The sequence below is a fragment of the Rhinolophus hipposideros genome (assembly GCF_964194185.1).
Source record: "Rhinolophus hipposideros genome assembly, chromosome: 15".
In the NCBI taxonomy this organism is placed as follows: Eukaryota; Metazoa; Chordata; class Mammalia; order Chiroptera; family Rhinolophidae; genus Rhinolophus; species Rhinolophus hipposideros.
In genome coordinates, this window is record NC_138061.1 from 42151413 (window position 1) to 42167778 (window position 16366).

Here is a 16366-nt window from a genome sequence, read left to right on the forward strand (position 1 = left end):
CATGTGGCAGTCTCCTGCCTTTTTCTTGGCTTCAATGGGTCCTGCCATAGGCTTATTCCCTGTTGCGTATGTGTCAGTGGGGTACCTTCCTCCATGATTTGGTGCTCAAAGCTTTCAGTTCACATCTTTGTCTGTTGGAAGGTCACAACAGAGGCCTCTTTCTCAGCTCTCATGGTTACTGATCGTTTGCTCCTCACATTGCACACTATTTTTTTTTTTCTGCTCTACTGAAGCTCATGCCATAAAATGGAGGAGATATTTATCTGGAGCCCACATCGTTCTCAGAGGGGACTTGGCTTTTAAAAGAACAGGACCAACTCAGCACAGTTGCTATTGTACTCAATGACCATTGTGCCCACGGCGGGATCGTTCCCACTTCTGCACACACTGACATCACCTGTTTGTGTATTGGGCTTTTGTTTTGGTGTCTACTGCCCACAGGCTCCTCTACCATTTCTAGAGTCCTGGTCTGGAACCCTGAAAGGTGAATAGTATGTGAGAGGAGAAATTCTCTCTCCTTCTCAGAACCTTAACAGATGTGTGTACTTCATCTTCCAAAAAGGAAAATATACCTTTTATTGGCTTCATATTTGGTGAAAGATGGCTTCCCACACTTTGCAGTGAAGTTATATTTTCAATTTCTGGCTGAGAAGGGAAATGTCTGGCCAAGACTTAGAATTTATCAACCCTGGAATCAACTTGGAGGTGTAATGACTCCTTTTGGGATCAGATTAGGTCCGAAGCCCCAGAGGAACCAATATGTCATTTTATTTCTACTGCCACAAAAATACCTACTAGTATAACGATAGTAGCGTTTTCACCCTGACATGCACACCAACTTTATTCCCCTCTGCCCCTAAATTATTCTGTTCTCAGAGCTAGCAGATCTTCAGGCCTGGAATTTTTTGCTGGTTTGATACCATAAAAGTACCTATGGAGTAACTAGGTTGAGGTTCAAATACAACCCTAAAAATTTCCCATTTCTTTCCCCCACTCTGCAAATTGAATCAGTTCCAGACATTATTATAATATCATTTTTCAGAGCTCTATAAATAGATGGATTCTCATTTCTCCTCTTAAGCACTGTTTGCTAAATGTTTTGGCCCAAAAGTTCAGTCATTCCACGTAAGCATTAATCAATACAGGAGACATTAGTGGTTACTCGCGCAGATGAGATTTGACATTATTTTCCCCCTACCGATGAGGAGGGGAGGGGAATGTTGCCTAATAAAGATGAAGGGTCTTTTCTTCTTTTGTGTGAAATGCAAATGGTGAGGACTTGTGCAATATACATTTCTCAAACGTGAGGCTGCTTGCTGCTTTTTGTTGAGAAAGAGAGGCGAGGCCCTGGAGGAGTCTAGAATTTGTAAATATAAAATTATCTGCCTTGGTGTTTAAAAAAAAATAAAAGGGAGAAAGAGTTGGCAGGTTGCCAGATTACTTACATTACAGTAATAGATTTGCTGACCCCTGACTTCTGCTGTAGAGAAATGTATTGAATTTTTCATAATATCAGATGAGGCAGATCCAAACGCCGAGTACACTGAGCACCATTATTTAACTTGAGATTTAACAAAGCTGAAATCTCTTCAAACCAGCAGTTTCTTGTATGATGATAATTTAGGGGCTCAGACACTAATAAATCAAGGTTAGAATGCCATTGATTTGTTAATTTTAATTTGGGTTGATTTTAAGTCATCTTTATTTTAAAGAAGAAGAGAAAGGGGAAGGAGGAAAAAAATCTTGCTTTTCACAGTGACTGAATTTAATAAGAATCTCCGTGATAGCAAAGGCTCCCCTACTGTTTCTGCTTTGGGGTGGAAAATGTTATTCTTGTATTATTCCTAGGGAAAAAAAAAAATCTCATGCTGCTACAAATCTTATGCCTATGGAAAGATGTTATTTTTTTAATGCACGATGGCTTACCTATTTCAGACCCATTAATAGCATCATAAATAAGCATTTTGCTAATCTTAAATGTGAAATCTGGATAATAATAAAGACCCATTTATCTGCCCAGCTTTCAATCCCCAGACTAGATGCAGATTAGGGGAGGGAGGGATCTCTCTGGATTTTCTAATGAACATATTGCTTTTTTTTCCCATTACTTCCACCCACCTAAAACCCAACCCATATTCTCAGAGTTGCAGTGCATTGAAAATATTTCTCGTGTGTAATGAGTTCTTGGGGGTTGGGGTGCATTTTTGCTTTTATCTGTGCAGTTTAGAAGCTGATTAAATCTTTGTTGTACTACAAATATTTGAGGAATAATCCTCCTCAAGGCACAGGCGTGTTGCATTATACTAAATTCTTTATACAGTACAAACCTACTCAGCTTCCTGCATTGGGCAATGCTGACCTCATATTGGCTAACCTGTTTTTAATTCTGCCACATGTACGTTAAACGTTGAAATGTTCAGAAACCTGTACTAGTTTTCGTTCTCTTGTAATGTAAAAACTTCTAATAATCAAATGATAAGATCATATCCTGTGGGGTAATTGTGTTGTACCATGACAGGATAACTGAAAAAACATTCAGTGAAAATCACACCAAACGGAAATCTCTATATGAACAGCACTTGTTTTGGTGCTGTATGAGACCATGCCCTGTTCTTCAGAAGCCTAGTTGGTCATATTTCTACTTGTTTCCTTTTAGCTGCTGCCTTTCTTGTTTTATTTTGGGAGGCTTTTTTTCTCTAAGCAACTATAATTATCTTTCAGTGATTTAGAACGGAAAAAAAACATTCAATTGACCTTTACACACACGTTTTCTCTCTCTCTCTCTCTCTCTCTCTCTCTCTCTCTCTCTCTCTCTCTCTCTCTCTGTCTCTCTCTCTCACACACACACACACACACACACACACGCACACACTCCTTCTGGAAGCCTTGAACAAGCAGGGCTTGTGTTTGGATTCAGTTTTACCTTAGTCATGCCTCTTTCCAGATACAAGAAACATTTAATTCCAGATTTCCTGCTTCTGGCTTTAGGCCTTTGACCAGCAAAGTGAAATGTATTTTTTTACTGCTGTCCGCCAGCCAGCTGCTGAGTTAATGTGTGTGTGTGGAGGGGGGGGAAGGGGGGGAAGAGAGAGAAAGAAAAGAAAAAAGAAATGAAATGGAAATGTTGCCCTGCCTCTTGAATTTGCAAAATTGTATAAGGAAATTAGAGCCTCCTGAGCACCCATTTGAGAGCTGGATTGGTCCAGGACTGTCAGAATTTGAGGGGAGGGGTCCTCTGGGGCCCCCTTTGGGTGTCTCTCCCACCCAATGCTTTGCTTCCTCTCATCCTCCCCACACTCAGAGGTAGTGCTGTCATCCTTCTCCGCAAAGAGGGTCTCTAATGGTGTCACCATCTCAATTAGAGAATGTAGTTGGAGGGAAGGATAGTCACCATTGGAATATCCAGACTTGAATGCTCCTTGGGTTCCCATGGCAACCAAACAGAAGTAAAACAAACCTATCTGCCCCCAAAACAAAAAATATGTTTTCATTACATCAATTTAAAATATTTTTTCCAATTTAAAATATTCAATGCATTTCACTCCCGGATAAAAATCTCCAACCCGCCGATGTTGAAGGGGCTCAAGTCCCTGGCAGAACCACATAGATAAAAGGAATTGGGGAGAATGCTGGGGACTTCACAGATGAGACAAATAAATTCAAGTATGAACAAGATTGCTTTTTTTCTCTCTTCTGCTTAGTTGTGCTTTTTATTATATAAACATTAACTGTAATATTACAGTGGGAAGCAGGTATTTGGCAGCCATATATTATTTTAGTAAGTCTACATGGAGAGAATAGTTTCCAGTTTTAGCAGCTGTAACATGTTTAAACTCAGTTTGTAATGGGATCTGAAGATAACTATTCCCCACGGGCTGTGTTGATCTTCATGGCTGGCCCACTGCCAGATGTGGGGCTCACAACTATTATTCACGCCTCCTTGCACATACCTTGCCTGAGCATGCTCAGTAAATGAATTTTGTTCCTAATATGCTCTAAATTGGGATTTGATTTTCTCATCGTTTACCTGGTATTTATTAAAGAGTGAAATATTATGATCACAAATGTCCCCATGTCTGTACTCGCAAACCTGAACAGTTTTGTATGTTTAAGTAGTTGAGATCCAAATTGCATAGTTAGAAACCAATTTTAGGATAGCTAACAGATATCCAAACCAAAGAACTTTCTGCCTGGGAGTTTTAGTTTAAAAATAATTAGGGTTCCCGATATTTGAACAGATTTATGTTGTTTATAAGCCAAGTACATTTTCTTCATTGAGTCAACTTGTCTTATTTAAAACAAATTATGTTTGCTGTATTAAAGTTCATATTTTTAAGGCTGAGTCTTGTATTAATCCCACAGTGAGTCATTAATCATACCAAATGCATTATAAAAACTTTAATCACTGAAGTTGAAACTGAGATTGTAATGCAATCCATCCCTTTTAATTACATCAGCTATTTTTCCCTTTCAGATCAAGAGCCATAGCACAAAGGGGAAACAGATTAAAACTAGAGCTGTTTGATGTTTCTCTTTTTAGAGCAATTTTATGTACTTGTTTAAAAAGTTATATAATTAAAATGCTTGAATTTTTCAGCCCTCTGATTTTTGTAGCCGGAGTGGTCTGTCCACCTTCCTTCTCCTGGGGGCCCTCTTCTACTGACACCCCAAAACAGAGTTCCTCCTGCTAGAGTTACATACTCCTTCTCTGAGCTGCTGGATAAAATACCTGTCTGTCAGCCACATTGTGCTTGCCTCCCATCAAGCTCTTTATAGGACAAATCTTAAATGTCCTATATTTTGACATGAATGGAAATACAACCTTTGGAGACAGGCAGAACTAGGTTCAAGTTCCACTTTTATCAAATAGTGTTACTGTTTAGCAAATCATTTAACATTTTTGGGCCTCAATTGTCTCAGCAGTTAACAATAATAGTAATTATTATTATTCCATGTGGTATGATTCTAATAAATAATACGGTGATTTATCATAGAGATATTGTAGAGATTACATGAAATAATCCATATTGTGTACCTAGGAGATTACCTGGCAAAGACTAGTACCTACTAGAATGTAAGCCTCATGAGGTCAGGAACTTTGAATCTTTTGTTTACTGCTATTTCTCAGTGCCTGGAACACTGCTCAGGAAGTAGTTGTTGGCAGAATGACAAATGAACAGCAGCTATCATGATTGTGGCTCTGATTGTTGTGATATTGTTCTTGGCTCTTAGCTGGGTTCCATGGGCAATGATGATGATGCAGCCTTGAATACTTCTTTTGGTATCCTTAGTGTATAGATTCACAAAACCAGAAAGAGGCCTTGCAAAGCAGTATCTAAGTCACCAGGTACTGGTTTTGACCAGGGAAATATATCACCAAGCCATGGAATAAGTTTCTAGAGAAGCATTGGTGTCATTGGAGATGAAGTCATGCAATAAATCACTTGTACTGAGAAAAAGAAAATAAACCCACAGCATCAACGCTAATGGAATTACCTCCCCTGATTGATCATCTCTTGTGATATACTTTTAGATTAATCCTGCCATATGAAAGGTTTATTAAAGGAGAGGAAGATAAGCCCCTGCCTCCAATCAAACCTCGGAAACAGGAGAACAGCTCACAGGAAAATGAGAATAAAACGAAAGTATCAGGAACCAAACGCATCAAACATGAAATCCCTAAGAGCAAGAAAGAAAAAGAGAATGCCCCAAAGTCCCAGGATGCATCTGAGGTGAGTTGTTCTCCTCCACAGAAATGCCTCTGTGAGCCGTGTCCTGCCTCGGGGTCTCCTAGAGCCCTGCATCTGTAGCTTTGTCCCTGCAAAGCTGTAGCACGAGATGACGACATCAAATCGTCTCAGCTTCACAGTTCTCCAAAGAGTGGACCTTTCGGTTTGCTTAGGAACTGAAAGGCAATGCATGGTGTTCAATGGGGTAGGCCAAAAATAGGATCCAGAAAGATGCAAAGATCCTGTAGAAAACTGCTAGCAAATGCTGACTTTGAGATCGAAGGAGCCAGAGCGTCGGCTGTGTGAAGCCAAGGGACTCCAATTTGAAAGATGGGGTTTCTTTGCCATTTCACAACCAGTCTATCTGAGGAGGTGGCGTGACTTTAAATCATGCTTCGTGGGGTCTAGCAGGGAGGGATGTTGAAATTAATGTGCTATATAATGTCTGCAGGACTGTCCCGAAAACTTTAGAGACTTGTTTGCCTCCTGTAATTGACCTCTGTGCAACAGCCTTGGGTTGAGACCAATTTAGAAATATCTTAAGTACATATTATTTATGGGGAAATTTTGAAATGGTTCCTCTGAAACCATTATTATCTCTCATGTTAACAGGTAGTTTCTGAACCTTTTAAAACAAGCCCCAGCTACCCGCAGCCCCCAACAGTTCTTTGGTGGAAACCATTACTGACAGCATACGGCCAGTCATGGACGCTGATCTGGGCTGTGTTTCAACATGAATAATAAAAGCCCTGTTGCCCATAAAAAAACTGAAAAAACAAAAAGACTTAGTATCCACATTTGGAGACAGCATGTTCTAGGATTCAACCCCAGGGGGAATTTGTTACTGATATTAAACACCCCCTAAAAATCATGTTTATAATGAACACATAAGAGACTCCCTAATTAAACACTGGTTTAACACACACACACAAACACACACACACACACACACACACACACACACACACACACCACGACAACCTCCTAACTAGAATTCAATTTACCCAACTGAATCCTGTGTAAGAAGATAGTATTAATACCAAGAAGATATTTATTTTTGTTTCACAATTATTTTAAGCTCTAGTAATTAAAAACGGGGGGCAGGGGGAGATGATGAAGAGATTTCTAAACATCTGCAGGCTTGCCACATAAATGGCCAAAAGCAAGGAAATTCCAAGTTAAGGCTTACATTCCATTCCTCCTTTATCCTGTTGGCCTGGTGATTTATTATATGGTTTTGGATCAGTGAGTTCTATTAGATACCATATGTACAACATTGCCAAAGCACCAGGGGACAAACTGAGGACCAAAAGGCCAGCTGATCTTTGAATAGCTCTACTTTGGGGATGAAGTTTGAAATGATTGGTTTGTGAGTTGTGGAAGAAAGCCTGAGCTCAGGCCTTCAGCACATCAGTTTAGGAAATGACCATTGTCAGGAGTAGAGTCTGGCCTCCTGCAGTCCGTGGAAACCCTTCCAGCCTTAAGGCGCCCTGTTTCCTCTAAGCCCCAACAGTTCCCTTCAGTGTCTTGCGGCTTGAAGGTTGTCATGATCAGGTTATCTAAACTACCTGGCACCACACATCCTCTCCAAGGTTGACCCTGTAGTAAGAATTGTTCCCCCCCTCCAACAGAGACCCATGTAATTGGCCAGGTACATTTCCTCTCATGGGGTATGTGTTTGGAGTTTTATTTTTGTTTTCGTTGTTTTTAATTGTTGATGTTTTCAACATGAAGCAGTGAACTCAGTGGAGATGCCCTCCTAGCCAAACCCACTATCTTCAGGTAATTGGACTACAAGTTGCATGATGGGAAGATACCATTTAACATACTAAGGCAGAGCATGAAATGCCATCCTAGGAAAAGGGCCCTTTCCCTTTTTCTGCTTAGCTTTCAAAGAACCCCTAAACCTGTTTACAACTAGAAGCGTAGAACTCCATGTACCTGAAGGCCTAAGTCACAGGAACTTCAGTGGGACTGAGTATCCCCAAAGCCCCACTGCAAACTACAGTCCCATCAGAAACCAACATTTAAATGCAATTTGCCTTTTTCCCTTGCCATGTTCATTTTTCTGTATTTTTCATGTAATGTATAATAAGCTCAAGAGACCAATGATGATGGTTAATGTAAAACAAGTAATATCTGTACTGGAAAAGGCAGCTATTAGAACCCCAAAAAATGAAAGATGATAAACAAGGGCTCTTAGGTATCACACATCCCTGAAAAAGAGGGATATCTTTAAGTAAATTTAAGAAGAAATATGTGTGAAATGGGTGTGATTTCTTAAAATTTGTGTTTCTATGCATCTCTACACAGCATCCTCAGTCTTACCCAATGATGCTAATATGGTCAACAATTCTCAACAAAGAAGAATAACCTTCAAGGGAGAAGGGGAATAAAGATCAGTTCAATACAACTTTTTTGAGGACTGGTCTCCACTAAGATATGTCAGGGCAGAATGACAGAAGTTTTGAAAGAGCTTGTCAGTCAGCTGGGTCACAGATGGAAAGTTAAAATGACCTTCAAAGGTCAAAGTTTGCACAGCTACATAATGCAATGAATGGGTCGAATTGTGCCCACAACTTCTGTCAGTTGGGACACATAAAGAGGATCCATTTCCCTGACAACAATTTATTTCAATGAACAGAGAGCTGTATTTGTGGTGGCGCTCACTGCCTGAATTTTGACAACTTCATTTTAGCTTTCATAGAAATGTAGTTTGTTGCAGGCAAGAAGGACTTAGAGTCCTTCTGTCCCTCAGGTAGACAGGCTGCCATTGAATCTGCATAATTTTTCAATATTTTGACTTTATCTGTATGCAATATGGTGCTGAGTAGAAATTATTAACACTTAAGCATCGCTAAATTTTATGCATTATATTGGACCCATTAGGACAGGATTCACTCTCTCAAAGAAAGGCAAGGAGTTATAGTGAATTTGTTGTTTGTTGATGACATGGGGTTGGTGGGATTTTTGAAAGAGAGATGCTGGGGAAAAAAATCATTCTCTAAAGTGTCATAAAGCACAACATGTAATTTAAAACCCATTTGGATAATTGACTGATTTGACAAAAAGACAACCTCAGAATTAAACTATATATTAGAATCAAGAAGTGATATGATTGTATACCATCAGTACATAACACTTTGATATTTTGATAGGTGTCTCACAAGGGACTAAGTGAATATGCATATTTCCCCTAATGTTTCTGTAATTTAGATTTCTTTGTTTAGAGCCGTGATTGGGGAGTGATAAAGCTTTACAGAACCTCCATGAGCTGAATGACAAACCTGTTCTCAAGAAAAACTGCTGTGTGTAATGTATTGTTTCACAGAAAACTATGTCAACGCATTTGACTTCTTTCTGACTGTCTTTACAATATTTTATCAGGTTTCATCAGAGCAAGAGAAGGAACAAGAGACTTTAAACCAGAAAAGCATCACTGAGCCTCTCCCAGCAACAGACATGAAGAAAAAAATAGAAGGGTACCAGGATTTTGCAGCGAGGCCCCTGGGGTCCACAGCAGACCCAGAAAAGGACAACGAAACAGATCAAGGTGCCAACAGTGAGAAGGTGGCAGAGGAGGCAGGAGAGAAGGGGCCTGCTCCCCCGCTCCTGGGTGCCCCCCCGGCCCCTGAAAAGGATCCAGGTGTTGGCAAACAGTCTCTCACCTCTCCCAGTGCTCTTGTGGACTCAAAACAAGAACCCAAGCCCTGCTGTTTTACAGAGAGCCCTGAAAATGAACTCCAAGACACGTCCTTCCCCGGCTTCCCCATCACGCAGCCACCGCTGGCGAATCAGAGTGAGATGGAGGATGACAAAGTACCCGCGATGGCGGATTACATCGCCAACTGCACTGTGAAGGTGGATCAGCTGGGCAGTGATGACATCCACAATGCACTGAAGCAGACCCCGAAGGTCCTCGTGGTCCAGTCGTTTGACATGTTCAAAGACAAAGAGCTGACGGGGCCCATGAATGAGAACCATGGACTTAATTACACCCCCTTGCTCTACTCAAGGGGCAACCCAGGCATCATGTCCCCACTGGCCAAGAAAAAGCTTTTGTCCCAAGTGAGTGGGGCCAGCCTCTCCAGCAGCTACCCTTATGGCTCCCCACCCCCTTTGATCAGCAAAAAGAAACTGATTGCAAGGGACGACTTGTATTCGGGTTTGTCCCAGGCCCACCATGGCCAAAGCACGGACCATATGGCAGTCAGCCGGCCTTCGGTGATTCAGCACGTGCAGAGTTTCAGAAGCAAGCCCTCGGAAGACAGAAAGAGCATCAGTGACATTTTTAAGCATGACAAACTGAGTCGATCGGATCCCCACCGTTGCAGCTTCTCCAAGCATCACCTCAGCCCCCTTGCTGACTCCTATGTCCTGAAGCAAGAAATTCAGGAGGGCAAGGAGAAACTCTTAGAGAAGAGGGCACTCCCCCACTCCCACATGCCCAGCTTCCTGGCTGATTTCTACTCGTCTCCTCACCTGCACAGCCTGTATAGACACACCGAGCATCATCTTCATAACGAACAGACATCCAAATACCCTTGCAGGGACATGCACAGGGAGTTGGAAAACAGTTCTTTTTCTTCCCACAAACACCAAGAGAAGCTCCATGTAAATTATCTCGCGTCTCTACATCTGCAAGACAAAAAGTCAGCTGCAGCAGAAGCCACCACGGATGACCAGCCAACAGACCTGAGCCTTCCCAAGAACCCGCACAAACCCACCGGTAAGGTCCTGGGCCTGGCCCACTCGGGGCCCCAGGAGAGCAAAGGCATCTCCCAGTTCCAGGTCATCAACAGCCAGAGTCGAGACTGTCACCCCAAAGCCTGTCGGGTATCGCCCATGACCCTGTCAGCCCCTAAAAAATATCCCGAAGCGCTCTCAAGATCGGGAAAACCTCACCATGTGAGACTGGAGAATTTCAGGAAGATGGAAGGCATGGTCCACCCTATCCTGCACCGGAAAATGAGCCCTCAGAACATTGGTGCAGCGCGTCCAATAAAGCGCAGCCTGGAGGATTTGGACCTTGTGATTGCTGGGAAAAAGGCCCGGGCAGTGTCTCCTCTGGACCCGTCCAAGGAGGTCTCTGGGAAGGAGAAGGCCTGTGAGCAGGAGAGTGAAGGCAGCAAGGCAGTGCACGGTGGGCATTCAGGGGGTGCATCGGAAGGCCACAAGCTCCCCCTCTCCTCCCCTATCTTCCCAGGTTTGTATTCTGGGAACCTGTGTAACTCGGGCCTCAACTCCAGGCTCCCAGCGGGGTATTCTCATTCTCTGCAGTACTTGAAAAACCAGACTGTGCTCTCTCCGCTCATGCAGCCCCTGGCTTTCCACTCGCTTGTGATGCAAAGAGGAATTTTTACATCGCCGACAAATTCTCAGCAGCTGTACAGACACTTGGCTGCAGCCACACCTGTAGGAAGCTCGTATGGGGACCTTTTGCACAACAGCATTTACCCTTTAGCTGCTATCAATCCTCAAGCTGCCTTTCCATCTTCTCAGCTGTCGTCCGTACACCCCAGTACAAAACTGTAAGCCCAGCTCTGCCCAGCATCCCAAATGGCGTGTCTAACAGAGCTTCACTCCTTACCCTGAAGGTGATGGCTTATAGAATTAGAAGCCAGTATTTCTTCTAATCTGGGGGTAAGATCAGTTCCAGCCAAAGGGCCCAGAGAGGAGGTGAACATACCTGATTTTTCTGGGACGACACCAGCCTTCTTGGCTGGTCAGTCTTGAGCCCCTTCCATCACAGTTGCCCTTGGAGCCCAGATCATTCACTTTGCACAGGGGTCTTGTGAAGGGATTTATGTGTATCCAGGAAGAACTTAGAGGACCCCGGCTGAGTTCCAATGGTCAGGAAACAATCTAAGCAAAACACAGGGGCAGGCATTTCAAAGGAAGGGGCAAGGAAGACTGGCAAACATATATGCCAAGGGATGCCCCTCTTTTCATAAAACTCTCCAAGGTTCAATCAATGCAATGTATAGTAAAACTTCAATAGAGCTTTCGTTTTGACACTATTAAACAATCCAGAGAAGTAAACACTGTTAAATTGACTGTATATATTTGCTTCTTAAAACTACCCGTATCACTGTTCGCTCACCTAATTTATATACAGGTAGTTCCATTCCCAATTCCTCCTTGTTCTTTTTTCTTTTTTAATTAAACAGTATCGCTTTTGTTTGTAGGTCTTTTTTGTTTTGTTTTGTTTTATTTTGTTTTGTTTTAAAGGCTAACGGACTGTCCTAGTTGTTGATGTGTGTTTGTAATTTTTTCCACATCTTATCATTTTGAGCAGCTTTGGGTGGTAAAGTTATTGTTTACATATTGAAGCAACTGATTCTAGTGGAACAAATGAAAAAGAAACAGTTGAGCACACAATAGTGCAAAGAAAGTTCCTTTGCAGATCCACAACTTACGGACTTTGTTCCTCATAAATGGCATAGTTGAAAGAGCTTATACACTGCTTACCTGACCAAATGCTTTGCTTTGAAGTATTGGGTTATGTGAAAATATCGAGCATTGTACTTACCTTATCTAGGCTGTGAAACTGTCCTACATACCAGAGGAATCATAAAAACAAAAACCTCACTGGCAGCAAGCTGCTGAATAACAACAGAGTCTAGAGGACATACTTGTGGGCTGCACAGATATTTTAGGAATTTCAGAAATTAGAACAGGAGCCAAAATGATTTACATTGGTGTTGGCCCCGATCCCTTTAAAAAGTCCGGGAAAGGGGGTTGGGAAGAGGATGGAGCTCGACTATCCAGAAGAGAATGAGCAGCTGAAGGCCCATTCACCCGTTCCCTGGGCCGTGGTCTTGAGTCATAGGTAGTCAAGTTGCCTTCATCAAGTTGGTTTCTTGTTGTTCCCAAGAAGAACCTCCCAGGCCACATTTTTTGGGGGGGGAGAATTGGCATACTGGATTACCCATTTCTAAAGAAAGTCATCCTCTTTGGGTTTATGGGCGTGAGTTTTATGTGTATGCATGCACATACAGTGGTTGGTGTCATGTTTGTAACCACCTGGCAATACAGTCTGCTTTATGATTTATTGTTGGAAAGAAGGGGTCCAGCTGTCCAAGCGGTCGAAAGATGTGAGAATGTATATTGTCATTCTTGCCACTTTATTCCATTTGCTGCCAAGATGTAACAGCAAGGTGGATGCATTTTCTAAGTGTGTTAAAAGCCGATGGATACAGAGAGTGATTTTCTTTCCAAGTCCTATCCCTGCTGATAAGACTGCTTTGATGAACTCGCCAGTCAACCCTCCCCTCCCCCAACACTACCAGTAGACATTAGAACCATAGTTAACCAAGTCTTTTACCTCTGAGATATTTAATTCTATGAAAATTGATGACAATTTTCAACTTCTAAATAGGTAACTCGACTGCAAAATAATCAAAACTGGTAAAAACAAGGAAACTGCGGCTCTTAAATGAAGCCATGCATGCCGTGCATTTGTATTGAAATGTCTCCATGATACGAAGCCAAATATTCAATGTAACATACTTAATATCCAAAGGTGGAAACAAAAGAATGTAGAGATCTAGTGTTGAGTTCCATTTGCTTCAATTAATTATTTACCTTCCTGTGGAATAATATATACATATATATATATATATATATATTTAATAGAACCATAGATAGACTAGTAGAATTTAGATTATAAATGTGTGAGTGCAGATTATCCTGCTATTGCACAAGATAGAGGGGGGAAAGATCTCAATTCCAGCTGGCAAAACGCTAGCCAGGACAGATATAATAAAGTTGCACTAGATTGAATGGTCACAGAATCAGAGAACATGGAAGAAAAGGAAACTCCATTGGTTCTGCAGCAGACATGGGCTAGACCGTATGTGGTTCCTACGAGTTCATTTTCTCAAAGAACGTGGTAGGGGAGGGCAGCCTGTCCCTGGTGGAGCTCACCTATCCATTTGGAATATGGTTATTTGTTTTCCCCACTGCGATGATTTCAGTCTGGTTTCATCATGCTGGAATTTGATCACACTATTTTCAAACAATGTTAACATAGTCCAGCTTTTGTTTTTCTCATCTCTTCGCTGTTTCTGTCTGAGAAAGCGCATACCCTCGGCAAAACATCAGGACAAATAAAGAGAAATGGGGGCATACATTCCCAACAGAAGCAGTGTGTTATTTGTTTTAAAACTACGAACAGAGATCTTGGAAATCTTTCAAAAAAACCATTGAATTCTTCATTGGCTGAGAACTACATTTTAAAAAGTCTTAAATAGGGCTTTGTTTTCATTGTTTGAGTTCAAGGGGCCTTATTATTGAATGGAATTGCACAAGCCTTTCTTTGTGCAATCAAACCATTGTTATTGGTAGTTCTGTAAAGGAAACTGTGGAATCTAATTGGCGATGGAGTCATAAATCTATTTACTAAGTGTGGCTTCCAAGAAATGTTGCAATTCAAAATGCACTAAGTCCGTGATTTACTGGAGATTTGGAGATTCTAAATAATATTTTTTAAAAGCCTTTCCATGCAATTTCTGGTTTAACTTTTGGCAACTCCACATTAAAAAAAAAAAAAAAAATGAAAAGAAAAGAAACGAAAAAAAAAAACCACAACAGCCCAACCGAGTTTCAGAATTAAGTATTCTTGTAAGTGATTGGAACTTGTAATATTTGCCACAGGACTGACTTATTTATTTACTAGCTAGACGCTCTTAAGCTCACTTGTTGATCAGGGCATATACAGAAGGGTTTGTTAAAACTCAGTGTTGACTTTACAACTTTCTGACCTGGTGCATGAATTCTCAAGTACTGTATTTCACTGTGTTGGTGTGTCTGATGGAAATTTCGAGGTGATCCTACAAAAATATTTTATGTAGTGTGCCTTCAAAGAGAACCATTTATTTCTCTTCACTTGTGTCCCACAAAGTCACATTTGGTGGTGGTCAGCCAAGTCCCATCTGGTCCAGTTGTACTCTTGTCCCAATTTAAAAGAGAAATGGGAACAAGTTAGCCCTGGTGAGACCCACACCATTGCAATGATTATCTTGAGCACTTAAATTCCAGTGTTGGCTGTTGATGTATTTGATATTATGCTTGTCTCCCCATGGTGGAAATATGTCTGAAGAATAGCAGCATAATCTCTTGGCTGTTTATACTTTTTTAAATTTTCCTGTGTTGTACATATTGTATACTTTTGGTGATTCCAGCTATGTAACCTCTGCTCTGTAAGGTGATTATTTGTATATAGCAACATGGCCCAGTGATATTATATAGTTTCCCAATGGAGAGGTTATTGAGTAACCTTTGCATTAGTTTAAACACTACCAGAAGAATGCTGAGCCAACTATAAACACTCAATTTTGTATGTTTTCCAAATTGTACTTATTACTGCTTTTGATACTGTATTATGTGCCAATAGTTTCCCAATCACATAGCAGGCAAGAGATATTTTGTACTTTTTGATCCACTGTAATATTTAATAAAAAATGTTACTGTTTCTTTTTGGGTGTAATTCTTCCTGAGGAGCCCTGTGGCCCCACCAGAGTACTTGCCACCACATTGTCTCCAAACTGGGTAACAACAATAATGATGATGATGATGAGGTCTGTAGTTTGTTGAGAACCTACTGAGTGCCCCATTGGCATACAGTATCTTTAATCTTCACACCACCATGTAAAAATGGTTATGCCCATTTTACTGAAAACTGAAGCTTAGGTAAATCAACTTGCCCAAGATCACCTGACTAACAAATTGGCAGAGTCGGGATTTGAACCCAGGGCTCTTAAGTCTATGACTTCCTTTGTATACCATACTCCTCCCCTGGCAGATAACACGTCACTGTTTATTCAGTCAACAGAGATTTACTCTTGCCTCAATTGCCAGGCATCGTGTGAGGAGCTGGGAATACAGTGGTGAGTAAAAGATAAATATTGTCTCTGGCGCTTATAAATCTTATGGGAAAGAGTTGATCAAGTAGTCACCTGTATAAATACAAAACCTCAAGCTGCCTACTTCTGGGGGAGAGGATTGTGATGACTCAAGTGATACATAGAGAGGAAATGGTGATTAAACTGATACATGAAAGATGCGTATGAGTTGACCAGAGGAGGAATTAAGAGAAGAATTCAAGCACAGGTACCACATGTGTAAAGGCCCTGAGTCTGGAACAAGTGTGGCTTATTATATAAGAGTCAAAGAAAAAGCCTGTGTGACAGAGCATAATTACAAGGTCCAGGAAATGAGGTTGAGGTGAGATTAGAGTATAGCGGTGGGGAGGGGAAGGGGCCAGGGCGGAGCAGGAGGGGGCTGGCGGTGGGGGCAGCAACCAGAGATGTTCCACTAGACCAGGTTGAACATTTTAGTCTTTATTCTAAGCAAGAAGAGGTTTAAGCATGGAGGTGATGTTTTCAAATTTATCTTTTTTAGTGTTGCAATCTGGCTGCTGTGTGAAGGCAGATGGAAGGTTATCTAACACCAAGACGGTGGTCATTTCAATTGGAGTGGTGGAATGGGAGAGTGGACACATTTCAGAAGTACTTGGGAGGATGAACAGATTTGGTGGTAGATTAAATGGGACAATAGATTGATATCAGGAAGGACTGGAAAGTGAGGAAAATACCATATTTTGATGTCTGGTGATGAAGGACAAAGATTTCTGA

At 41.5% G+C, this 16366-nt stretch overlaps 1 protein-coding gene across 4 annotated transcripts in view; it reads left to right on the plus strand.

Annotated features, from left to right (window-relative positions):
* The window catches only part of ARID5B (AT-rich interaction domain 5B), a 169422-nt gene extending 157351 nt beyond the window's left edge, over window positions 1-12071 (plus strand). For all 4 annotated transcript variants that reach the window (XM_081074019.1, XM_081074020.1, XM_081074021.1 and 1 more), the window contains 2 exons: window positions 5534-5732; window positions 9117-12071. In XM_081074019.1, coding sequence (XP_080930145.1) covers window positions 5534-5732; window positions 9117-11264 — 2347 coding nt within the window. In that variant the 3' untranslated portion in view covers window positions 11265-12071. The remainder of the gene's footprint in view (window positions 1-5533; window positions 5733-9116) is intronic.
* Window positions 12072-16366: the final 4295 nt, after the last annotated feature.